The sequence below is a fragment of the Alligator mississippiensis genome, chromosome 7 (assembly GCF_030867095.1).
Source record: "Alligator mississippiensis isolate rAllMis1 chromosome 7, rAllMis1, whole genome shotgun sequence".
In the NCBI taxonomy this organism is placed as follows: Eukaryota; Metazoa; Chordata; order Crocodylia; family Alligatoridae; genus Alligator; species Alligator mississippiensis.
In genome coordinates, this window is record NC_081830.1 from 62,184,361 (window position 1) to 62,211,022 (window position 26,662).

The 26,662-nt window shown below is 44.8% G+C and overlaps 1 protein-coding gene across 5 annotated transcripts in view; it reads left to right on the forward strand.

Annotated features, from left to right (window-relative positions):
• MED12L (mediator complex subunit 12L) overlaps window positions 1-26,662 on the forward strand; it is a 310,161-nt gene that overhangs the window by 36,077 nt on the left and 247,422 nt on the right. For all 5 annotated transcript variants that reach the window (XM_019491778.2, XM_059731035.1, XM_059731036.1 and 2 more), the window contains exons 5-10: window positions 12,279-12,448; window positions 17,401-17,511; window positions 17,989-18,258; window positions 23,471-23,620; window positions 24,201-24,300; window positions 25,046-25,182. In XM_019491778.2, coding sequence (XP_019347323.1) covers window positions 12,279-12,448; window positions 17,401-17,511; window positions 17,989-18,258; window positions 23,471-23,620; window positions 24,201-24,300; window positions 25,046-25,182 — 938 coding nt within the window. The remainder of the gene's footprint in view (window positions 1-12,278; window positions 12,449-17,400; window positions 17,512-17,988; window positions 18,259-23,470; window positions 23,621-24,200; window positions 24,301-25,045; window positions 25,183-26,662) is intronic.

Consider the following 26,662-nt stretch of genomic DNA (forward strand, 5'->3'; position numbering starts at 1 on the left):
TGTGTCCATTAGTTTATAGGATGGTAACCTGTCAATTCAGTTAGGAAGAGGTGAGGGGGCTGCATTAATAGTTGGCTATCAGGCTGTCACTTGCTAGGGTAGGGGCAGGCAATTATTTCGGGTGGAGGGCCACTTACTGAGTTTCAGCAAGCCATTCAGGGCCGCATGACAGGCAGCCTAGGGCAGATAAATATTAATTTTCTAATGTTTTTAGGGGCCCCGTGGGCCGGATAGAATGGCAGGGCAGGCTGCATCCGGCCTGGCAGGCTGCATTTTGCCCACCCCTGTGCTAGGGACAAAATTCAGTTTCACTATTCATTGAGGCTGTTTGGTGAATTGTCCCTCATAATATGGGACAGCTTGTCATTTTAACCAGGTCTCTTGAGGAAATATAATGGATTTTTCTGGTATTTTTTTGTTAGTTCTTCACAACTTGCTATTTCCTATAGTGTACAATATCTTCTCCTTTTTTCAGTTGGTTTATTCTGTTGAAAGACTTAAATTGATCTTTTGCTTTGATGCTAGAAACACATACTAGATCTTGGGGGCAGGAGTCGGGTGTAAATAGGGATATAAATGGTTCAATGGCATGACACCATGGCAGGGGTAAGGGGAATATGTTCCACAATGTAGGGTGCTTCACCATGAATACAACTGGGGCTCCCTTGCAAAATTTTGTAGAACTTTTCTGTAAAAGAGAAAACATTCTTTATCAGCTATGGCCATAGCATGGCTCTTGCCAATTCATCCATTGAAGAGTTAATCAAAGACCATTTTTTTTCCTCTCGGCTTCCTTGCATTCCACTATACAAATTAAGATTGAAGTAAGCATAGACTGTTCCTGAAATGGGAAGGACAAAGAAATGCACTTACAATACCAACAAAGGCCATGAAAGAAAAGGCAAAACATGGGTTCGCTCTTGTGGCTTTTACAGCCTGAGCTGTCTTATTGGATTGACACATGGGCATTACAAGTTGACTTTATTTTCATATCTTTTGTTTTTAGAATGTTTATGTAATTAGCTAGACATGTATTGCATGATGCATGAAAAAAATAAAAAGATGCTGGAAAAAACAAACTAGAACAAAGCAGTGACTTAACATGAGAACCATACCAATCAAAATAAATTTTCATTTGCAAAAATAAGTCTACGTGCTTCCAATTCTTTTGTTATAATATTTTTTGGGTGGGATCTCTTGTCCTCTATTCCCATACATTAATTTCTTGAAGGTAATTAAATTTATTTTTAAATAAAAATGGGGGAGCAAGGACAGAGGAGACATTTTAGAATCCTGAATCATTAGTCAAATTTAGACATATATAAATCTGTTTTTCTTTTGTTTTTTCCCCTCAAAACTTTTGCATATATTTTATGTATTGAGAAAAGCAAACTGGCTGAAGGCAAACAAACATCCAAGGTGCAGGATGAGGCCAATATGATAAATTTAGAGGTGTGCAGTGCAGCTCAATACATGGTGAGGACACTGGACTGAACTTGGGAGAAAGCAATATTATTATCTGGGATCTTTGAAAATGATTCCTAGTATGAATTTATATTCACTTAATCTCCTTGGGCTTTCCTCCCATCCATAAATATGACTACATTATTCAAGTGCCCACAATGTGTAGAAGATGTGGGTTTTCCAGGAAGAACTCACAGTCTGAACAATATATGCTAGCATTTCCAGGGGAAGTTATATCTTGGTGCAAAACTTTTAAAATTTAATTTGGGAGAAGGCATTTGTATTGTGGATTCAAGTTTGAAAGAAGAAAGTAGATATTAGGTGCCTGGCTTGCTGGAACAGGAAAGGGCCAAACTGTGGGATCACCTAGGCATAGCTATAAGATGTGATAGGAACGGAGAGAGCAGAGATCCAGACAGGGGAGGGCTGGTGCATGGACCAGAAGTCAGAGATGGAAATTTTAAATTGACTTGATAGGTGGTAGTAAGGGCTCTGAGTGGCAGGTGAATATAAACATTTTAGTAGATAATGGGATTTGGGCTTTGGGAATAGAATGGGAGATCTTGAAAACAAGAGGTGGTAAGATTGTGTAATAAGGATGGTAGCCATATTCCCAATGACAATTGGGAAAGAAGTAGATAAAGTAGCATTTACGAGGAAAGACTGGGAGTTTCTTTCTTTGAGAAGTAAAGAACCTGGAAATGCCAGAGATAGGGCTACAGCTAGGGACTTTGGCACATATGGAAATGTACAATTAGGGTGATCCAGATAATTAATTCTGTCTTCAGGGACTTTGCAGCATGTAAAAGTTTTCCTGTTGAGTTGAACTAAAGGCAGTGATCTTTTTATCAGAAAGTGAATTGTCATGCCAGTGACCCAAGTCTGAAAAGGCCACCTTTTAATCTAAACAGATTTTAATAAAAAGATTTTTAATAATTGTTTGACAGTGGCATAAGTTTTTAATTTATAATGGTTAGATAAGGTATAACTATACAATACAATTGCACCTGTTATTGTGGATGTACATAGACTGCATATTAGCAGCATGCTCCCAAAGCAGTAAACTCTGGCAGACAATGGAGCTCTAAACATGAAAAGAGCAAAGACATGTTGGGATGCTGGAATGCCACAAAAAGTTTATATGCATAAAACAGGGGTGTCCAACCTTTTTGAATGTGGGGCCGGATCACGAACTTTTTATTACCCAGTGGGCTGGCGAGCCATATTCAAAGACCTCACAGGAAGTGGTATCACATCTGGAAGTGATGTCACGTGACTTGACACCAATAAAGTTGCAGGAAGTGACAATGAAATGGGTCTAACCAGTTCAAAACTCTCCCTCTATAGCATCCACTCGACTTGGAGGGATGTGGGCAGTGGGGTCCCCCAGGGCTTAGTCCTCAGGCCCGCACTGTTCAATTTCTTTATTAGCGACTTGGATGAGGGCATGAAAAGCACCCTGTTCAAATTTGCTGACGACACCTAGATTGAATTTGTCTGTGGATCCCAGACCAGAACACTTGTCCAGCTTGGACTGGAAGATTGTCCTAATTTTTTAAACAAGGGACAGCAATTCATATATAAGTTTTGAGTTATAAATTCCATTTGTGTAGCAAAATGGCATTTATTAAAAGGTAATGTGTGTTTTTTGGCAAGCCAACTGACAAGAGGTTTTTAAGTCTCTATAAAGAAAATCTTGTTTGGATTCAGATGCTATTTCCAGCACCAACATACAGAATGTGTGAGAAGCTGCATTAATTAACTTGCAGGTTTTTGTTTCCCCTAAAACAATGGGTTGAGGCTTCCCTGAACTTAGAACTTTTGTGTTTAAAATATGGTTAAAATCAAAACTAAATTTGGTTCAGCAGTTGTGCAGTGTTGTTTGGGTAGCTTTGGTAAACTCAAAAGGTAAGTTTGCCTGTTGCAATTCAAATTATTAAAGGATGTGTTATAAATTGGCCAGTATAGAAATAATACCAAACACTTTTGAGGGGTATATATTCTGTCTGAAGAAGCGCAAAAGTTTTATGGTAAATGTCAGATACGATCTTGGTGGTGACAAGAAGCTTCAAAGGCATATGAACCCATACCACGTTGTATTCAAGAAGTGTGGGAACTTCACCAAAGAGCTGGGTGGCAGGAAGCACTGCCCTGCGCGGCTCCGGCTCTGCTTGGCTCCCAAGCACAGAACAGTGGGATGAGCACTGCTTCTCCTGCAGAAGGACCCGCTTCCATCTGCCGCTGCCCCGCCAGGCCCTGCAGGCAGTGCCAGTCCCAGCTCCTGTGGTTGCAGAGCTCTGTGTCGGTGCCCGGTGCCAGCCGAGCTGGTCCTCGTGGGCATGGCCGGGTGTTGTTGGGGAGAGGTCCGGTCCAGCACTTTTCTGTGGACAAGCCGTGCACGGTGCCAGGTGCGGAGCTTCTCCGAGATGAGTACCTTTGAGTCGCGCCTGGGCTCTCCTGTCCCCTCCCTCCTGCAGGACCCCCATTCCCCCGGCCCAGCTGCACTGCCCCACATAGCTCCGGGCCCTACTCGGGTCCCAAGCACAGAAAAGTGGGTTAAGCACCACTTCTCCTGGGGAAGGACCCATCTGTACTTGTCCCCACTTCCACCCACTGCTGATCCGCCTTGCTCTGCCAGGCCCTGTTGCCAGTGCCAGTCCCGGCTCCCTCAGTTGTGGAGCTCCGTGTCAATGCCCGGTGCAGGCCAGGCTGGTCCTGGTGGGATGGGAGGAGCCCGGCCGGGTCTTCACTGGACAGCAGAAGTGGCAGCAGAGCCATGTGCCACTTGGGACGGGACGAGCCCGGCCGGAACGGCAGGGGCTGAGCTGCATTTTCCTCCTGCCTGCGCCGGTCAGTCCCAAGCGGCACATGGCTTCAACGCCACTTTTGCTGGCCGGTGTCAACCCAGCCAGGCTCTTCCCGTCCCCAGCAGCATGTGGGAATCTGTCTTCAGTTGCGTGCTGCTCCAGATGGGACAGACCCTTCCAGGTTGGCACCAGCCAGCAGAGGCAGCGGCAGAGCCGTGTGCCGCTCGGGACTGACCAGCGCACGTAGGGGGAAAGCAGCAGGGGCTCAGCTGCACTTCGGCTGGGCTCATCCTGTCCCGAGAGGCACATGGCTACTCCTCTTCCCACACGCACCGCATCAGCAACATCAAGCTGACGCGGTGCGTGTGGGAACCTTGTCCCTTCCCCAGCCCTTCAGCAGTCATTAGGAAGCTGTTGAGGGGCTGGGGGAGGGACAAGGGGTGGGAACAAAAGTAAACACTGTGTTTACTTTTGTTTCCTGACGCAGCACTGCGGGCCACAAAAATGCTTTGGCGGGCCATATGTCGGACAAGCCTGGCATAAAGGGAGTGGAGACTGTGTTTAATACAGTTTTTATTACTGATAGTAAATAAGTAAGGTTTTGCATTTGATAGTTATGACCTTGGCTTTCTTACTCATTCAAAATACGGTGCTTTTCAACCCAGTGACATCTAGAAAAATAATTCATTCAGATGAGGACAGGCCATCTAATTAATTGCCAAAATAATGATGTATTAGCCTTGATTTCCTTTGAGAGCTCGTATCAAAGTTCTAGCCAAATATAGGTCTGTGTGTCTTTTGTGATCTACTGATGACACAATTGCAGTTTGAGTCAAAGTACTGCAATGATGCTAAGATAAGACTTCTTGAGATAAATGGCAGAGATGGATCTGCACCACAGTGCTTAGATCGTGCATTTCTGGGAATGTCTGGGCCTGGTGTTCTGGGTTGGGTCTAGATGTTCCTTATAAATATGTATTGAGTAGATTTCAAAGCTGTTAAAATAGTTGTAATTATTAGCCTGTACAGGAGAAGCTTTCTGTCAGTGAATCTGATCTGTAATTTTTTAGGTTGTCTGGATATCTTAACCCTTCCCCTTGCCCATCTTGGTCTTCCTGATTTTAGTATAGGCCCCATGGCAGGAGGACATCTTTCCCCAAACTTTTGATACCTGGACACACTTTTTGCTGGATTAAAATTAGTGGCCCACTTCACTCTTATACCCCAACATAGGTGCATATGTGCAATATAGAATTTCCCCCCCCCCCCTCCAAATGTTAACTCATCCCCTGCCAGAGAAAATCATACCAGTGTTGATACGTACTGTTAAAAAATGATGTCAAACCCAACTTTCTTTAAGCAAAGAATTAGTCTCCTATACCAGTGGTTCTCAACCTTTTTAGCTTCAAAGCACCTCTCCATAACTCTTCTGAATTTTGCAGCCCCCAGCTGAAAATCACTGAAAATGGATCTAAATACAGAAATGACACGGAGGGGGACCTTGAGACTAACAAAGTTGAACATCATTGATCTAGCTGGTGCTGCTTTAAGGGCAGTGGAGACAGGACCTCACCCTGCTGTCCTCTTCTTTTTCCACTGTCTGCCCCGTCCTGACCCCTGGTCTGTACATCAGGGAGTCAGGGCAGCCCTGCAGGGTCTTTTATGCTCGCAATCACCCCTGTGGCCCATTCTGCTGGCCCTGGGAGCATAGAAGGAGTGGAGGGGCCAATCAGGGTTGCAGAGCATTGCTCTGTCTGTGTGTATGCCTGCTTGCACCAGAGCACGCTGCTGCGGCTGGGGGTGGGATGCGGAGTCTGCCTAGGGGGTGGGAAAGGGTGAGGGAGGACAGCAACAGTGGAACGAGTCACCAGAAGAGCAGCTGAAAACACTGTTGGAGTAGCTGGGGCAGGCTCAGGGTGCCAGACAGAAGAGGACAGCATTTATCTCCTCACACCAGAGACCTCGTGGCACACTAGTGTGCTGCCTTTGAGAATCACTGCATTAGGGACTGGGTGTCTATATTGACTCTCAACCCCGCTTAGGCTCCATGTATATGTGTAGTACTGGGTCCTCTGCTTCTAGTCCCTGCAGGTAATGGGAATGCAGAAACAGCCCCTCTACCTTCCCTTACATAGAAAAGATTAGAGTTGCGACCTCTTTGCAGAAGGATCCTCTATTTACCCAATGGAGCTCATAACAGATGCACTGACAGATGTGAATCATTTCTCCCACCCCCTCCCACAGAGGTGCACGTGCTGTGATGCAGCTGTAGGGTGCATGGCTCTGCTGCTCATAGATTTCCCACATGACTCTTCTTTTCGTTTGCTCCCTTGGTGGTGTCAGTCAGGTCACAAGGGCAGGGAGGCAGAAAGCAGTGTGAACTCAAGTTGGGATCTGCCTCTAGTACAACAGCCATAGCTGGAGTGACTAAGAGGATTATCTCCTCTGGCTTCTCTAATGTACACACTTTCAGGGGGAGACTTTGAGCCCTTTCCCCCAACCCTGTTTGTTATTTGTACTGAACATGGTGTATGCCAGGTACTTAGGGAATGTTTACATGAGACAACCCCTGCTTTGGAGGAACATCTGAATTAGCTCAGTAGTGTGGTGCTTCATTTGGGGTAACTAGTCTTACTCTGAAGAAGCAAGGTAGAGTGCTGTGCTGCTCTGCTAATGCGCACTGCTCTGCTAAAGTGGCTTTACTGTTTGGGTACCCAGTGAGGTTGTTCACAGCTGGCATGAGTGTTATTGCACAGCTCTGTATTGTGCCATGTACACATAAGAAAACTCTATCTTTCATTCCTTCTTGTTTTTTTTCCTCATCCTCTCCAGGATAAGGCCTGTTTTTCCTCCTTCTTTGCCCCTCATCCAAGGTTTCTTAGGGGTAAAACCAAGTGGCCCTTTCCAATATTGTCAGCTAAAGGCAGGCTCATTACTTCCCTAATTTGCTTTTGAAATAGCATGCCATGTATCCCAAGGGGAAAAGATGGTGGTGATGTTGTGTTGAGATTGCAATAAAGGCCTTGCTCTTCAGTCTGGAATGAACTCTGTTATGGTATGAAAACCAAAAAATTCTCACTAACCTGACTGTCAGAAAAGTAGGCTGGTGTGAATCATCATGGCACTGGCTTATCCCAGCTGAGGCTGTGGTCCAGTATCGTAGACAAAACTTTCTGTTTACTGGACAGGTTGGAGCTGGTGCTCTATAACAGGGTAAAATGTGTGGATGGATGCTTCTGGTGTTTAGTCTACATTTAATCTGTTCCTTGACAGATGAAGAAAAAAAAATAGGAGTAACCAAAGACTGATGCACTTTCCTACACTAGGCTTGTGTTGAGTGTTCCAATTTTGATTTCTTTTGACTGTACCAAGTGGGTACTAAGGGTTATTTTCCTTGGAAACTTGCTGTTTTGCAAAGGTTATTTAGAGTTTTATGGGAGTAATTATACTATACATTACTGATTAGTCTTTGGCAGTCTTCAAAATGTTTCAGGTCTGTGCTTGGAGTAATGACCATGATTCATTTTCTACACGTTCTACCTTAGTGGCACAGAGGTATTGGTAATAAATTGCCTTGGGAAAATTATCCTTTCATAGTATGATATGAAAAGAAGTGTGAAATGGTGGATTTGCAATCATTTTTTTACAAATCTAAGTGAGTGTTTTGAAGCAAATATTTTCTATATGTTTCTGTATAGCTATTTTGAGCTTAAACAACACTGAAAATGCCTATACCCAGCTGATGTGTTTGTAAAGAGAAATTTTCCAATATGTGCTAAGAGAATTTCTTATTAGAAATATAGGAAAGAGAAAAAAATCAGAAGTGAACAAGTGATTTTTGAGGTGAGGTTCACAGACAACCATGAAAACAATGATATTTGATACTAGGAGTCAGACTGACAAAGTGATACTATAATATGTACCTAGAATGTTCTTCTAAAGTTACGCTTGATGCTGATTAAGCAGAACTTTATTGTTCTTTCATGTGATTATAACAAATATCTTTAGTACCTCACTTGAACTCTTAAATGTATAAAAGAGGAATTCCATAGAAAGTGATGCTTCACCTACATTTTCACCTCTCCTTAATTTAAAATCTATACCGGGGTTGGCAACCTACGACTGGCAGAGCCATTTGATTCAGCCTGCACATGGGGCTTTGGTGACAGTTGGCAGTGGGGGGCTTTGGCAGTTGTTACTTTCCCCTGTGCTTTCAGGGGGAAGCAGTTGCAGTGGTGGGTGCTTTTCCCTGTACCACTGCAGGGAAAGGCGGCAGTGGTGGCAGGGTCCTGGTGGCCACCCAGCCTCCTGCCTTTGCCAACTGGGTCAGCATAGCCTGCAGCCTTAAACGGTTGGCAACCACTGGTCTAGACTTAGACTGGTTTCATACTTTTTCTTTGCCATCACACAGGAACCAATCGAGAAGCAGGCTGATGCTTACATAGTAATCATTTCCCCTCCCCTTTCCTCCCCCCATTCTATTAGGTAGAATGAAGTCTCCACAACTTTGTGTATTGCTTGTTGTCTATATTCCTGTATTGAGAATAAGAATTACAGAAATATCTCAACTATAATTTTGCAAAATTTTTGAATGACAATTTGCTGCAATGCTACAAACTTTGGAGTGAAAAATAAATATTATGAATTAACTAACTCTGTTGGCAGCACATAAAATTATTCTAAAGCAAAGTTTGTAAAGATTCTGGTAATTTTGCATTCAAAGAAATCTTCATATGCACAGATTATTAATGCTCAGTTGTGCCCTGTGAAGTGTGTAAGTCATAAAAGGATGTAGTCCTGCAGGTTGAGAGAGGCATTTGGTTTTTGTGAAGTAAGGTATTAGTAGGTTGTAAAGTTACCAATGTAAATTGGACAAATGGTCCACAAAATGTCAGAAAAAATGCCCTGAGTGCAGAGTAGAGAAACTTTTTGTCGAAAGATGCAAGATTTTTTTGGGTGTAATGAATGGGAGGGGCTTGAAGAAATGCTTGAAGAAATAAATATCATCAAATGGAGTGGATAAGCTGTGTCGTGATGCATCGTGGCACAGCTGATCTGCTTCACTGGGCGAAACACATGTTGCCCCTTGTTCCACCCTTGATGGTACAGGACATCTACCTCCCAGAGGCTTTCAGACGACTCTTTCAGTGCCCAGAGTAGAGGTGAGGGGTGTTGGGGAATTATGTTTACCAGTGGTGAACAGGAGAGAGGAGTCTTACCTGCCTGGCTCATTTCAGCAGTAGTTGCTTGTGCTGCAGCTGCTGTTGTAACACTATGGCTAGGGACAGACGTTCAGAAAGCCTGTGCCTGAATTGATTCAATGTTTGCAGGCTAGTCAAACCTGCAAAGTTTGAACTGATCTGGAGGTGGATAGATATTCCCTTTTCATTCCAAACATGCAGGCACATGCCTGCAGTGGCTCAGGCTAGAAGCCGGAGGGGGGTGCGGTAGAGCAGCCGTCCCTTCCCTTCCACAGTACTGAGCTGGGGGGAGCATGGCCAGGCCCTGGCTGGATGCTCTGATTAGCCCAGCAGGGAATTGATAACAGTGTTTATCACTCTTAATTCATGTTTATCACCCTATTAAGAAAACAGACGGACATTACCAGCTACCTCTTGATTCTGCTTTGTCACAGCAAAGAGCATAGCTAGCATGTGGTCTACTAGCTAATACACACATACCTCTCTGCCAGACAGGGAAGGGGGGAATTCCTGCTTAGCACGGAGTGGTGAGAGGGGGTGGGGAGGGAGCAGCCTGCAATCTTTGCCAGAGCTGCAGCCGGGGAGCAGGGAGGCAAAGCTGGCCCTGTTGTGGAGTAGAGAGCCCCACCCAGCCCAGAGAGCATGCTGGGATGCTGAGGGCATCTGGTTTAACTTAAATCAGCAAGGGGTCTGGGACAGACATTGCATAAACCAGTTTGAGCCAAATCAGTTAAGTCTGATCAACTTGGTTCAATGTAGTGTCGCAAACCAGTTTCACCTATTTCCAAGCTGGTTTATGTGCACTGAACATCTGTTCAGTTACAGGTTTAAACCAGTTTCTGATCACTTAAACCAGTTTATATGTAATGCTTGTCCCTAGTCTATCGGCTTGGGCTGCTGCTGGTCAGGGATAGGCAGCAGCTTGGGCTCCCCAAGGGCTGCTCCTGGTGTCCTGATTGTTTGCTCTTCCTCTCCTCCCAGGTGCAGGGCTGTGCCTCCCTTGGCAAAGTCTTTTTTGAGGGGAATGGGGACAGGGTCATTCCACCCCCTAACACTCAGACACGTTACTGGGCATAGGGCTGTGCCTGCCTGGCTCCTACAGCTGGGTGGTGCAGGGCTACTCCTGCAGTGGCAAGGACTCCTGGGGCCAGGGGGACATATTAGTGCCCCCTCTAAGTTGGCACCTGGCTTCTCCACCGTCACCCAGTTATTCTACTGGTAGGTCCTAACTGAAATTTTATATGGCTCCCTTTTACCCGTGAGTTGCCATTGTCCCTGACCAGCTGACAGTGTTGCACCCCCTGCCTCACTGACAGTACATGGGCTTTATGCAGGAATTATCATGTGACACTCATAAGTACACTCAGGTGTAGATGTGGCTGTTTTTAGCATTATAAAGACGTTTTATCCAGTGGCAGACTGCATGGTTTAGTGTAGTGTTTTCCCACATTCTGAACAACTTGCATGGTAGGAGTCAGCATCCACCCACCAATGGAATAGCTAAGGATGGAGGACATGTCTTCATGTGGTCCTGATGTTCTTCACAGAAGTTCTAGACAAGTGTTTGTCTACTGACCCAGAATCTGAGGGCTTGAGAAATGAGGAGGCAATTGTTTAGTTATGAGGTGGCCTCATTGCTTTTCATCAATCTAAGGTTATCTTGGGAGTGATCTTGACTCTATACATGTAGGGCATGGTGGAACCTGTGCATGGAAGACCTTTGGTTTCCAAGTGGTTGTACTGAGATGTCATAGTTCTGAAGTGGTTGTGTGTTAAAGTAATGTACTGTCTTATTTTATCCTGTGCAGCAAGGACTTGGTAACTTGTTTAATTCTGATTTAAGGTGTTGAAGAAAGGCCTTTCAAACCAGTGTGAGGGTTTTGGTGGCAGCGTTAACAGTTGACATAGCCAATGTATGGCTAGTTCTTCTAGGTGCAGAATGGATTGAAGTTAACTTTTGCTATGCTTCAGGGTTGTCAAAGGTGAGCTTACTAAGTGGATTTCTGCCATTGCCATTTTTTAATCAATTGGTTTAGTTTAATTTTCCTCAAACTCTTCTTTAGTACCCTGTACTGTGGAATTACTGGCTGGATTAGGCTGTGAGGCAGTACTGCTTGCTCTTGACTACTGTTATGTGTCTCTGATAAACATTACAAAATGACTCAAATATGGGATTCTCTCATCTTTTTTCCTGATCTTATTTGTGAACCTTCATGCTGCATTGGCCAGTTTATTGACCTAATAAACTACTTGGAGATAGTTGGATTTTGGAGAAGAATTAAAATTGGAGGAGTTCTACATTAATTTCAAGAGAACACAGGAAAAACAATTTTATTTTCAGTTTCTCTTGTTTATGTAAAAAACAGTTTAGTTTTATTTTTGTTATTTTGGAGGGAGAAATAAGTCTCCAGATGGAAGTAAATAATTGGAATGTATTTTTATGTTTCTCTTCAAGGCTGCTTTGTGGTTGAATATTGAGTCCTGGTAGAGCAGACAGGGGATGCCCTAAAGGCATAGCATGTATTTTGTATCTTTCCAGGTGGAGGCATTCATTAAATTAGCACCCTAGTAACACACTTCATGGTACGTACACTTCAAGAACAGTGCACAGGAGAAGCATGCACAAAACCTGTTTATTCAGAATAGAACAGGTGCTGCATTTTTACAGTCGCTGCTTAATGTTTTGAAAAGTGTTCCAATTAGGAAGGTAATAAAAAGTTGTAACTTTTGCTATGAAGAATTAAGTGCTGTCTCCTAAGAAGGAATTTAATGTTTTTCCAATTTTAACTGTGAATTTATTTCATAGAATGGACTCAAATCCTAACCCGGTACCTTCGAGAGCAGCTGGCAAAGATTGCAGAATTTTATCATGTGACTACAAACCAAGGCAACGGCTCTGTAGCTGTGCCTCAAGAGGTGGAACAAGCACTGAAGCAGTGGGAATATAATGAAAAATTGGCATTTTATATGTTCCAGGTAACCTTTCCTCAGAAATGAGATTTTTTTTTTTTTGGTGGAGACTGTGCTAGGGATCCAAATTTTAAAATGCAGTTGAAAATAATTAGTCACTTTTGTACATTTGTTTATAACTCACAACTAGAAACTTGCAAGTTGTTTAAATTATGTTAAATCTTTGCTTGACAAAAACCTTTCTATATGAGTATGAAACTATTTCAGGGTTTTTCAGTGTTGAACTAAAATGAACTTTAGTATAAGCAGAATTAAAGCTTGTGATATCCCTAAGAACACAAAACACCCCGAACTTAAACAACACACCGTGCTACTGTCTCGCATCTAGGGAGCAGGTGAAAAAACAAAACCCATGATGGTACTTTCTTTCTATGGTGACAAGTGTGGCATGTAAACCTATATAGAAATGAACCCAAGCATTGTATTGACAGGGTTAATGGCGCAACCTTTACAGCCACAAACTGTCTTGCGTGTCTCATCCTTCCATCAAAACAGCTTTTCTGGCAGCAATAACTTTGGTCAGAAAGGATGGTAAGACAGAGACCTTGCCATTAGTGCTTCTATGTATGACTTCATATGAAAAACAGGTGAGGGGGTGTTCTTGACACCATGCCCCCTCTGCCCAAAAGGTGTAGCTTCTTCCAAATAATGTTATGCATATGCCTGTATTTTCCTCAAAGCCAGAATGAAAGGCAAAGCTAAGATTCATAACCTAGCTATTCTAATGACCTATTTGATAGAAATAATGCACATACAGATAATGTACTTCCTCTGTTGCCCTCCTCCCCACCTCATGCCAACAGCTGTAGCTTATGGAGAGAGGTGAGAGGGCAGGTAATTTCATCCAGACTTTTCAGTTTTTTTTCCTGTTTGGCTAATTCAGAACACAGTTTGATGCAATGTAGAGTGACTGTGCACAGTTTGCCCAGTATAAGAAGCATCTCTTCCTTAGATGAATGTTCTAATACTTGAGGCTGCTACATTAGGTTGTCTGTGTGTATTCATCAGCGACTTGGACGAGGGAGTCAAATGTACTCTGTCCAAGTTTGCAGATGACACAAAGCTATGGGGAGATGTGGACACGCCAGAGGGCAGGGAACAGCTGCAGGCAGACCTGGATAGGTTGGACAAGTGGGCAGAAAACAACAGGATGCAGTTCAACAAGGAGAAATGCAAAGTGCTGCACCTAGGGAGGAAAAATGTCCAGCACACCTACAGCCTAGGGAATGACCTGCTGGGTGGCAGAGGTGGAGAGGGATCTTGGAGTCCTAGTGGACTCCAAGATGAACATGAGCCGGCAGTGTGACAAAGCCATCAGAAAAGCCAATGGCACTTTATCGTGCATCAGCAGATGCATGATGAATAGGTCCAGGGAGGTGATACTTCCCCTCTATAGGGCGCTGGTCAGACCGCAGTTGGAGTACTGCGTGCAATTCTGGGCGCCTCACTTCAAGAAGGATGCGGATAACCTGGAGAGGATCCAGAGAAGGGCAACTCGTATGGTCAAGGGCCTGCAGACCAAGCCCTACGAGGAGATACTAGAGAAACTGGACCTTTTCAGCCTCCGCAAGAGAAGGTTGAGAGGCGACCTTGTGGCTGTCTTTAAGTTCATCACGGGGGCACAGAAGGGAATTGGTGAGTATTTATTCACCAAGGCACCCCCGGGGGTTACAAGAAACAATGGCCACAAGCTAGCAGAGAGCAGATTTAGATTGGACATTAGGAAGAACTTCTTCACAGTTCGAGTGACCAAGGTCTGGAATGGGCTCCCAAGGGAGGTGGTGCTCTCCCCTACCCTGGGAGTCTTCAAGAGGAGGTTAGATGAGTATCTAGCTGGGGTCATCTAGACCCAGCACTCTTTCCTGCTTATGCAGGGGGTCGGACTCGATGATCTATTGAGGTCCCTTCCGACCCTAACATCTATGAATCTATGAATTCTATGAGCTGCTCTTCTTCCTCACTACAATGGAGTTTGAATTCAGTAAGGCTAGGTACACACATTCAAAAAGCCTGAGGCAGATTTGAACTAACTTACATGGGTTTCTTTGGGTGGACTAGGTTAGTTTGGGAGTGAACAGAACACAAGTTCTCCCTTTGGTTGGGGGCAGGCATGAAGGGTATCTGCACTGGCCAAGGTCAGCAGGTTGGGGGCACTCCTACACACTTTTTAGTGTGCTGGAGACTTCTAAGGGAAGCTGAGTGCAGCTGGGCAGTGGGGCACCCCTGATTGACTGCCGGGCACACATGTCCAACCCCCTGCTATCAGCTGCATGGAGGGGTAGAGAGGGTGCCTGAGGCATCTCTTGCATGGACCCAGATCTGGCAGTCAGAGTCGAGCTAGTAGGGCTGTGCAAAGCTTCGGTCCCTGATTCAACTTGGCGGAGATTTCGCCCGATTTGGTGGCCGAATCTCCAAATCCAAATTGAATTGGAGGACCCTTTAATCTCTCTGAATCAGTTCGGAGAGATTTGGGAAGATTTGGTGATTCAGACATAGACACAGCTTTAAATGTTTTTTCTACATACCTCAAGGTACCAGGCATGGCTTGTGAACACTGTGATGCGGTGGCAGATGGAGCATCCCACAGGAGCATGGGGAGCTCCCCAGTGCGCTTGGCAGCAGACCCGGAAGTGGACCAGAAGCACTTTTGCTTCACTTCTGGGTCTGCCAGGGAGCGCCCTGGGAGGCCCCCCATGGCTCCCAGCTCATTGACTGGTGCCTCCTGGGTCTAGGGGTGGCACCCAGGTCCCCCCCATGGCTGAGCGTGAGGGGAGCAGGAGAGATTCTGTGGCTAGCTTGACTCTGACAGCCAGAGCCAGGTCCATGAAACAGAAGCGTCAGTCCTGCTCCCCCTCTGCCTGCTTGCAGCTAAGAGCTGGCTGGATGCAGGACATGGGGCTGGGGAGAGATTCTGTGTTAGCTCAACTCTCTAACAGCCCCGAGGCAGAGCCTGCTGCATGCTTAGCTAGAGCAGCTGAGTGTGGTGGAGCTCCAGTGTGGCTCCCTGTAAGGGGAGGCTATTGGGAGCCTGCGAAGAAGCCTGGGATGCTGGTGGACAGTGACCTAACATGAATTGATAGGGGATCTGGTACAGAAGTTTGATGCACCGCTGTAACCTAAACTGTTTAAGTCTGATGCCACATTGATCCAGGTCTATCCTAGACCTGGGTGCACTGGTTTTAAACCAGTCTGTGCCCTGAAATTCTGTTCTGTTTATATGTATAGCTTGGTTTTCGATCACTTATATGCTGGTTTGTGTAATGTCTGTATGTGACCTAACATTTGGATTCTAATTTGTCAAAGAGAGGGAGAGGCAAGTAGGATTGCAGTGCTTTTTAAGATCTTGGGTAGAGATGAGAGGATATAAATAGTGTAGTTTTTTGCCCTCATAGGCAGGTCAGATTCATTGGGAGCATGTCCACCAATGGTGGAATGCATGCACACATACATGTGCAAGTAATATGGACAACACATCTGTACGGACCATATTTACTTTAAGATGCAGGCAAATGAATAATGGTTATCTAAGTGAAATAATTCTGACTTGCATAAAGTTAAAAGTAGTGTGATTTGGTTACATTGCGGATGATCTACATTGTGGATGTTTTAACTAATATGCAGTCGCTAAGCAATTGAAGCTAGGTCACATGCATGCAGGAGTTTTTTTTTTTTCGGATTTCCTACTTGCACAGCTATGTGAGCCCATCAGTCCCTGATGGGGTTGAAGGTGGAGCACCCCTTTACTTGATACAGTTTCTACTCCAAACAAAATACACTTTCGGATGTTTCCTTTTTAATGTTCAGCCTCCCCCAAAGTGAGCCCCCTGTCTCACTAAGGTCCAAAGTATATGTTTGTCCGTGGCTAGTCCTTAGGTGGCCTTCCTATCCTTTCTTGTCTCTGATTATTAACAGTAAGAGATGAGTTCTTGTGAGACAAAAACCAAGGAGTGGAGACAGGTTATGCAGAGAGAATGCTTGCTCCTTGTAAGGCTGAAGGTCTGAGAAGGGAGATAACTGAATGAAGTGTAAATGGGCCGGCTTGGGTGTTGAAACTATGTAGCTACAGTAAAACAGCTTTTTGGGGCTAATTTAGTCTCTTTGGCTAGGGACAGAAATTGCACACAAACTGGTATCAGTGATTGGAAATCAATTCAGATCTGTAACAACAGAAGTTCAGTGTACATAAACCACTTTCAAAATGACTGAAAGTGGTTTAAGGTAAACTTGGATGGATATGATATTAGACTTAACTGATTTAGGTTAAATCGGTTTATTGAATTTCTGTCCCGGTTTTTCCAGTTTCAAGTTAACTCAGTCCCTGAGTATCCCAGGATGCTTTGCACCTGCCCTGCAAACCAACCCTCTCAGGGTGGGAGGGCTAGCTTTGACTCAAGCTGTCTGTTCTAGCTGAACAGGGAAGCATGCTTTAGCACCCCCCTGGCTTCTGGCCTGGGCCACTGAAGGCACATGGCTGCATTTTCAGAGTCAAAAGTGAATGTCCATTCAGTTGCTTCTCCATTCAATCTATGCATATTAGACTAACCTGCAAAGACTGAATTGATTCAGCCTCTGATTTTTGACTGTCTGTACTTAGTCTTTGGGGCCAGTTGCTGGGGTAGGGTTGACACTGGGAGAAAGTTTGTCAAGTGTTTGTGGCTCTTAGTTTGGTGAATCTGAGCTGTGCATGGACCATTGCTGCTTGTGCTGGTTCCTGCATCTGCCAGGATGTTTGAGTAGCTGTTGGTTATTGCCCATTTTTTTTCTTTCTAGGTTACTGGCATTGAATCTTTTTTTGAGGGATGTAGGGTCTTTCTCTGCATCAGCTTTGTTCATTGTGTCCTGGGGAATCAAACTTTGTGGTGTGATACAATAGCATTGCAAATAAAAGTACAAGATTTTTTGTCTGCTTCTTGCAATTTAATAATTGATTCAATTCTTTAAAAAAAAAATTCTTTAAGGAAGGAATGCTTGAAAGACATGAGTATTTGACATGGATACTAGATGTGTTGGAAAAAATCAGACCCACCGATGATGACCTTCTTAAGCTATTGTTACCACTAATGCTACAGGTACATGTTTTAAAGCTATATGGTTGTTTTAAAAATAAAAGATACCTTACTCAATATAAACATTCCTCATATAACATTTACATTTAGCTTGTACTTTTCAGTATATTTTTAAAACTCTAATTAATTAAATACTTTATTGCTTATATATACATATGTTGTGTGTGTATATATTGCTTTTGAAATACTATAATTTTTTGTTTGTCTGGATGCTTGGACATTTGGACTGTAAGAACTCCTATCCTAAAACTTAATATTAAATATTTGTTGTTTTTTAAAACAAAAATAAAGTTTAAAATACTCTTTTGCACAGGCCAATGAGTTTTCAAAGAGCCAGCACTGTACTAGAAACACGGATCACTTTTGGTATGCTAGGTGTCCCTTTTTAGCCTCTGTATCTCAAAAGATCAGAATAATATTGGTAGGAAATATCTGGAAAAACATTTCTGCTTACTAATAACTATGCCATTTCTGTTTCAGTATTCAGAAGAGTTTGTTCAGTCAGCTTACCTGTCCCGTCGCCTTGCTTATTTTTGTGCCAGACGTCTATCTTTATTGCTAAGTGATAGTCCTAACTTGGTAGCTGCACACTCACCTCACATGATTATTGGATCAAATAATCCTCCTTTAGCAGCTCCAAGTCCTACTACACCTGGTCCTATGGTGAGCCCAGTACAGCTAGCCTGTTCAGATCTCTTTTCCTGCCCACAACATCGTCCACTAGTTTATGGACTTAGTTGTATGCTGCAGGTAGGTAAATGTTTTCAATGCTCTTTGTTTTCAAACTTAGATTAATTATGTTTGCAGAGCATTTGGACACTGGCTGGTTTTTGGGTTTGCTAAATGAGATAAAGACTCCTGAGCCAGGACACAATTTGAAATCTGTTTGATTGAAGGCTTAAATCAACCTGAAGAAAGACTTCAGAAGTATTCTACAGATTATGGCTGTGTCCACATGAGTGTGGACATTTGGTTCCTTGGGGACAACTGGCAGTGGTGCGGGATCACTTGTGCCACGTGCCCGCTGATGCATGGCAGGTTACCCTGGGTAAGATAGGGGAGGCTGGAGCTAACACTGTACTGGACCCAGCAGCCTTACCTGGGGTTCTGGGGGGGCCTCCCAGGGCTCCAGCAGTAGTGATGCTGCCACTTGCAGCCTGCCTGGCAGCTGGTGTGTAGCTGCAGCTGGCTAGGCTCTGGTTTTGAGTGGCGCATGCTGCCCTCCCATGTGCCACTCAGCTTTTTATTTTGCACTGGTTTTTTGACCCCTGGATATCCAACCCCCTGCTCAGAGTAGGCCATCCACAGCTATATTATCCTAGGCAGGCTTTGTCTACCTGGATCTTAAAAACCTTGAAGGATGGGTATTCCACAACCTCTTTGAGTAGCCTGTTTCAGTGTTTTACTACAGTCCTCAGGGGAGAGGTTCCCTCCCCCGCAGTATCTAACCTAAACTTCCCTTGCTGCACTTTGAGACCATTGCTTTTTGTTCTGCCATTTGGCACCACTGAGAACAGTCCAGTTCCATCGTCTTTGCAGTCATGCTTCAGGTAGTTGAAGGCTGCTATTAAATCCCGCCTCAGTCTTCTCTTCTCCAGACTAAATAAGCCCAATTCCTGCAGCCTCTCCTCAGAAGTCATATGCCCCTGCTCCCTAACCATTTTTATTGCCCTCTGCTGGACTCTCTCCAATTTTTCCACATCTTTTCTATACAGGTTTCTCTCGATGTATGCAGTACATGCATTACCGGAGACTGGCACATTAATCGACTTCATGTAAAGTGAACCCAGCTTACAATAGAACAGATAGGGATATGTTCCCATTGCGGTGGGGGAGGGAGTAAGGCTGGGACTAGGGAAGGGGCAAGAGGAGGGGTGAAGTGCAACCCATTGGCAGCTCCTCGGGTTGCAGCAGGCAGCAAAGCAGCAGGAGCTGTGCGGGGTGGGGGGGCTGTGGCTCTTGGTGCTACATGCCTCCTGAGAGGGCTGTGGGCTTGGGGGCTGCACTGGGCTCTTCCTTGGTAGGCACAGGCTCCCAGATATCCGCACAGGACAACAGCAGGCTGCCACTGCAGGCTGGGGCTGGCGGTGCCACCAGGCTTGCCCTGGCAGTCGGTGAGCCGGTTGGGAGGGCTATGGCAAATTTTGGGGTGGCAGCAGCCCCCCTCCTAGTCCCACCACCTCATTTCTGCAAGCAAGGCTGGGGCCGGCCATGGCACAGGGCTCTTCCCGGCGCTCCAGGCGGGTGGCGGCAGCAGTGCTGGGAGGGGGGTTGCTACTACCCTAAAATTTGCCGTAGCCCCCCCAACCTGCCCACCACCAGCAGGTGTTGCTGGCCCCAGTGTGCAGCAGCAGCCTGTTGTTGTCCCACATGCAGATCTGGGGGCATATGGCCCCCCAGAAAGCCCAGCCTGCAGCTGTTCTGGGGGATGCGTGGCAGTAAGAGCCGTGCCCCACCCCCTCCCCCCCATCCCGCACCCCCCTACCCCATGCCCTGCAACCACTTGCAGTTTCTGGTGTCTTGTGGCCTGCTGCGGCCTGGGGCTCTTCTCCCTGCTCACCCAAGTTCCTGCAGGAGCAGCCAACACCAGCTGCCTGTCACCACTGGGCTGTACCGTGCCCCAAACCTCTCGGGTCTCTGCTTCTCCCCTCTCACCCCAGCCGCTGCAGCAGACCTGGAAGCAGCCGATACCACCTACCTGCACCATGGCACGGTGCAGCCCAGGGGCTGGGGTGGGTGGGGAGAAGCAGAGCCCTGATTGCATAAGAGTGAATTTACCTTGCTTATAAGGAATTTTGGGTAGAAAAAGGGTGATCTCATAAGAACAAATTTGCATATATGGAACCCGCATAAATCAAGGGAAACCTGTAGTGGGGTGCCCAAAACTGAACATAGTACTCCAGATGTGGCCTCACCAGTGCTGAATGGAGGGGGAATTATTCCTTCCCTGAATCTGCTGGCAATGCTCCTACTGATGCAGCCCAGTATGTCGTTAGCCTTCTTTGCAACAAGGGCACACTGCTGGCTCTCATTCTGTTTACTGTTCACTGTAAGCCCCAGGTCCTTTTTTGCAGAGCTGCTGCTTAGCCAGTTAGTCCCCAGTCTGTATCAGTGCACGGGATTGTTCCATCTTGAGTGCAGGACTTTGCACTTGTTCTTATTAAACTTCCTGAGATTTCTTTTGATCCAATCCTCCAATTGTCGAGGTCTCTCTGAATCCAAGCCCTACCCTCCAGCATATCTACTCCTCCTCCCCCGCCCCCAGCTTCAACATGCTTTCTAAGGAATTGGGGCAAAAGGAAATGGACTGGTGAGCTCAAATGTAACAGGATAGATCTGGGTCCTAGTGAAGGTGTCCTGTTTAGACCTAGGTGTGATGGGCATTAGGTAATAAAGTGAAGAGTAGGTGAAATCTTTGCCCCAGGTCAGTGACAGAACTTTAGTCCGTTCTAATGGGATGAGGATATCAACCTCTAGTTAATCTTTTTATAGCGCGAAATACCACAATCTCCAGGTTTGTCAATCCAGGATCCTTAAGTTGTTTGAATGTCAAAAGAAACAACACTCTTAGTCCATTTCACTGGATTGTTTGTTAAAATCTTGATCGGAGAATGTATTTTAATTAATGTCTTAATTTTAATATTTCATATGTACTTCTCTTTGTAGCTGCATCCTGAGGCTATGTACAGACATTCAGAAAGCCTGAGATGGAATTAATCAAACCTATGTGGGTTTCTGTAAGCAATGTAGGTTAGTTTGGGAGTGAGCAGAACACACATTTACCCTTTGGGTAGTAGGGGCCAGCAGGTTGAGGGCAGTCCCACCTGCCTCTCAGCAGGCCCCCACAGGCTCCCCAGGCTGCTGGAGAATGCTGAATACAGCCAAGAGGCTAGGCCACCCTGATTGGCTGCCAGGTCTGTGTGACAAACCTCTGTCATTCCCCAGCCCCTGCCCCCTTGCTGCCTGGCTACAGCTGACACCAGGCAGGGCTGGGGAGAGGGGCTGCGCTGGCTCAGGTCTGGGAAACCCAGGGCTGGCTCTGTGGCAGAAGCCTCCATTTCTACCACCTCCCCTCAGCACCCTGCCCACCAATGCCTGGCTGTAGCTGAGGAAGCAGGAGATAGAGTTGGGGAGAGGGGTTGTGTTGGCTCGGGTCTGGGAGAGCCGGGAGGGCAGGGCCAGCTGTGCCCTTGGCTGGAGCAGCCAAGGGTGGGTGAGTGCTAGTGTACGTCCCTGCAAGGGATGGGGGGGGCAGCAGGGGGTGCAAAGGAGCCTGGGATACAGGCAGATGGCAACATAACTTGAATCGATAGGGGAATTGGTACTGAAGTTTAATGCACTAAGTTGATTAAGTCTGAGTGCACATCAATCCAGGTCTAATTTACACTGGCTTCTGCCATTTTTAGACCAGCCTATGTGCATGGAACTTCTGTTCTGTTATGGGTTTGGATTGGCTTCCGATTACTTAGACTGGTAAAAGTGTAATGTCTGTACTTGGCCCAAATGACGCGGTTTGCTAAAATTTATTCATGTTTTTTAGACTGTGTCTGATTGCAATTAACCCTCAGTGGTATTGGTTTTTAGTAGAATGAAAGCAGTAGTAATGTAAATTTATCATCAGGGATCCTGGTTTTCTCTGATTTAAAAACAAAAAAATCCCTAATTTTCAGGCTAAAAAAGTGACCCCAAATCCACATTTCTCCGTGATTAAAATGAAACACCACTAATATATATATATCTAGATCTAGATATGGTGTTTCATTTTAATCATGGAGAAATGTGGATTTAGGGTCACTTTTTTTTAAATCAGAACACTAGGGATTTTTTTATCAGAGAAAACCAGGCTCCCTGTTGATCGCACATTTATTTAAAAACAACTTCATGTTTTAATTAATAAAAATAACATTTTAATTGAATTTTATACATCATTTTAAAAAGTACGTGAATTCTTAGTGCTAAGTTTAAACAGAGGTCTCTCTCTCTCTACCTTTTCCCCTTCCCCATCACTTCTGGTGTTATTGGGCTAGAACAGGGGTAGACAGTTATTTGGACTGGAGGATCACTGAAGACATTTCTGTGATCTGTTGCGGGCTGGAGGGAAGCGCAGAGAGTGCTGATGTGGCCTGGTGTGGTGTGTTGAGGGCTGGAGGGGGGATGCATTGGTCCTATACAGCCCTAGGCTATCCGCCCTACACTCATCACTGGGAGCGCTGGAGGGAGTTGTCAGGCAGGGTATCCATGGAGACGGGCTCGGGACCCTTGTAAGTGGGTGGGGAACGGTGTCCAGGAGTAGGATGGGTGAGCAGGGCCAGGATTGCGGGGTGGTAGATAGAGTGGGGCCAGGACCCAGGGCAGACCTGCAATCCACTCCTGGCATTTCCCTGCCGAAGGAACAAGCGCCTATCACAGGGATGCACAGGGAGCAGATCATGGCTGTGCCCCAGGCGTAGGCCCTGCATTGTCACCCCCTGCAATCTTGGCCTTGGCACTTTTCACCTGCAGCCCCAACCCATCCACCCAACTGAGCATCCCTTGCCTGCGTGGGTCTCAATTGGGAGTTCATGGGAGACCCTGCCTGCTCCATCCAGCACCCCTGGTGGCGGGTGTAGGGAAAACTGGCAGCAGCAGCCGGGCAGAGTGAGTCACCACTGCAGGGGCTGCCGGGAAGCCTAGTTTGACTGCTATACTGCCACTGCCCTGCCACGTGCTCAGGGACAGTGGGGACTGGCCGCATGTGCCACAGCCCAGGCTGTCCCCTTTGCCTGGACTGGGTGGAGCCAAGGGACCCACTGTGGGCTGGATAAAATCCCTTGGCATGCCGGATCTGGCCTGTGGGCCATATTTTGCCCACCTCTGGGCTAGAAGCTCAGTAGGCTATCTCTTGGTTTGTATTAGCTGAAACTCATGTCATTTATCACATCCTAGGACAATACTTCTAACTACTTTACATTGTTGCTTGCAGACTGTAACTCTTTGTTGCCCAAGTGCCTTGGTGTGGAATTATTCCACAAATGAAAATAAGAGCATTAATCCAGGCTCTCCTCTGGATTTACTTCAAGTTGCTCCATCTAGTTTACCTATGCCAGGTGGGAATTCAGCTTTTAATCAACAGGTAGGCCTTTTATTTTCTTATTAAATGACTGAGATCCACTTGGTACCTTTTAAAAAAAATAAAATGGCTCATGCTTATTAAAACTAGCAGGTTAATGTATACCTATGCTCTTGGGTCTTGGAATAGTTGCATGCCAGTTTTTGAATTGTTATTTATGATAAGCTTACTGGTCTGCACCTTCAGTCCAAACCATTCAACATACCTTAAGGCACTGTGACTCTGAAATGAAGTATTGATAATGTTTTCAAAGTAATGATCTTGAATGAAACAGATTGTATGTAAAGACACAGCAAATAAGAAGAGAATCATTGTGCTGGTCAGTATAATGCAACATTCATGATTCAAAACTGTCATTTGTGCAGTGCCACTAAATTGAACTTCAGGTATTTATTTGGAGAAGACGATCTTTTGTTAGAGGCAATTTAAAAAAAGAAAAAGTTGAACACACTATACTTTATCTTACTGTTTCCCTAATGTGCACTGTAGGATACTTTATTCCTAGAAGGAAATCTGACACATGCTTGAAATGAGGATTGTGATTTCTCAGCTACCAGCTAATTAGCAACAATCATCTTTTCAGGTTCGGGCAAAGATTTATGAAGTAGAACAGCAGATAAAACAAAGAGGTCGTGCTGTGGAGGTGCGGTGGTCTTTTGATAAGTGCCAAGAATCAACAGCAGGTAAAGCAAGTCAAAATGCAAAGTAAATTTTGAGATCCTTGGTCTTTTTTGGGGGCTTAATTATTTCTCATTGCAATTAGTCCTAGATGCAAATTTGACATATAGGCACAAAGTAACAAACAGCCAGCATTCATTTAACTTTTGGGCTTGTAGTGTAACTATAGTTTTAGAATTTGGTGGAGAGACTATTGGAATTCAGGTTTCAGGCTTAGATGATCTGAAGCACCTTGGCCACCTGGAGATATACAACTTGAAGAACTCATTGTTGGGGGAGTTTATGAAGATCTTTTGTGTGGAAGGATGGAGGCTGTTCCAAGAAGGGCTGTGAGGATGATGCACAAGAGCAAGCAAAGCTTGGGGTTTTAGGGTGTGTGTAAGTGCATAGACTTCTTATGACATAGAATGTGCTTACTCTTTAGATACATTTTTTACTCTAAAACATATTTGACACATCATGTTTTATTATCTGATCAGATAATTAAGGGGAACGTAACAGGACAAGTGATTACTAAGGAATCTAAGGAATTTGGTTCAAATCTAGCCCAGGTTCATATTGACTGACCAACCTTTCAGAGACCACTTTTGAAATGTACTTTTGTCTTAATTTGTGTTTATAGAGGACAAGTGTTCATACCACAAAATCCACAACATAATTAGCACTTTTGTAGGATAAAAATGTTACAATTGATAACTTTCCATTTTCAGAGACAATATACTTTCTGCGTCTTTTAACTTCCGTATCTAGGGGTCACCATCAGCCGAGTTTTGCATACACTAGAGGTTTTGGATCGACACTGTTTTGACAGATCAGATTCCAGCAATTCAATGGAAACTCTTTATCACAAGATTTTCTGGGCAAACCAGAACAAGGATAGTCAAGAGGTAATTAGTTTTTTTTTTCCTTCTGTCTGCCTTGCAGTTGTGGGTTGATGATTGTCTTCTGTTTCCCTGCAAGTATGTTATAAAAGTTTTTGGATAAAAAGCTTCATATTTTATTATTTAGGTGCATTGATTAATGACCAATGCACCAGTTGGTTAGGGGGCTGGAGCACATGACTTTTGAGGAGAGGCTGAGGGAACTGGGCTTATTTAGTCTGCAGAAGAGAAGACTGAGGGGAGGATTTGATAGCAACTTCAACTACCTGAAGGGTGGTTCCAAAGAGGATGGAGCTAGACTGTTCTCAGTGCTGGCAGATGACAGGACAAGGAGCAATCATCACAAGCTGCAGCAAGGGAGGTTTAGGTTGGATATTAGGGAAAAAATTCTCTGGAATGGGCTCCCCAGAGAGGGGGTGGAATCTCCATCCTTGGAGGTTTTTAAGGCTTGGCTTGACCAAAGCCCTGGATAGGATGATGTAGTTGGGGATGGTCCTGCTTTGAGTGGGGGTTGGACTAGATGACCTCCTGAGGTTCCTTCCAACCCTATTTTTCTATGATTCTATAATGTTTTGGTGGGTGGAATAACTTTTTGCTATTATAACACAATATGGTGTTACATGATGTAGACCTTATGCTGTAAAAGCTCCAGAGAAAGACATATTTTATAGTGTGTGTATAGGGTGGGGGCATGTGACTCTCAATTGCATGGAGATACTGGATCTTGATTGCAAGTTAACATTCTAAATAATTTTATTATAAACAAGGAATATACTGACAAGGAATTTAACCTTGTATCTGGGAAAGTTTTTGTGTAGAGATGCTGTTTGAAATATTCCATTGGCAGAAAACAGACTATAAACAGACTATTCCAACTTTTCTCTGAGCCTAACCTGCATAAAACAAACTGCTCCAAACATGAGATTTTTACCACTCCTTTAACTCTCCTATGAAGTATGAACTTTCTTTTTTACCTAGGAGAACTTTTACAATCTTTTCTTGTATGCCTGAAGAGAGGTGCTTGTGCCCAAAAGCTTGCAATTTAAAGAATTTTTTTTTTTTTGTTGCAAAAATCTAGTTGGTCTAATAAAAGATATCACCGCTACCACAGGTTCTGATTCCATTGGCAGTAGAAATTCAAGGTGTAAACAGGGGAGCCTTGCTAGAGCCATCAGTTTGCATGCAGAACATCTTTCTTGTTGTAAGAGGAAGCCCAGGCATGGTAACTTACCTCTTTTTATGTTGAGTGCTAAGCTGTTGGCTTCCACTTAACACAGGGCAAGCATATATTGGGACAGTTGCTATGAAGCAATTCATGTGAAGTACTGCTTTTCCTTGTGCCTTGGAGCAAGTTTGCTGGTATGTTTGTACCTTAAAGCCAAACCTCTCCCTGTTATAAGCAGGGATCTGGGTTGTCCATTTGCAATGGGAAAACGTGGTAAAACTTAGATTTTCTCCTTTAAAAGAGCAAAATGTGGGTTAAGGT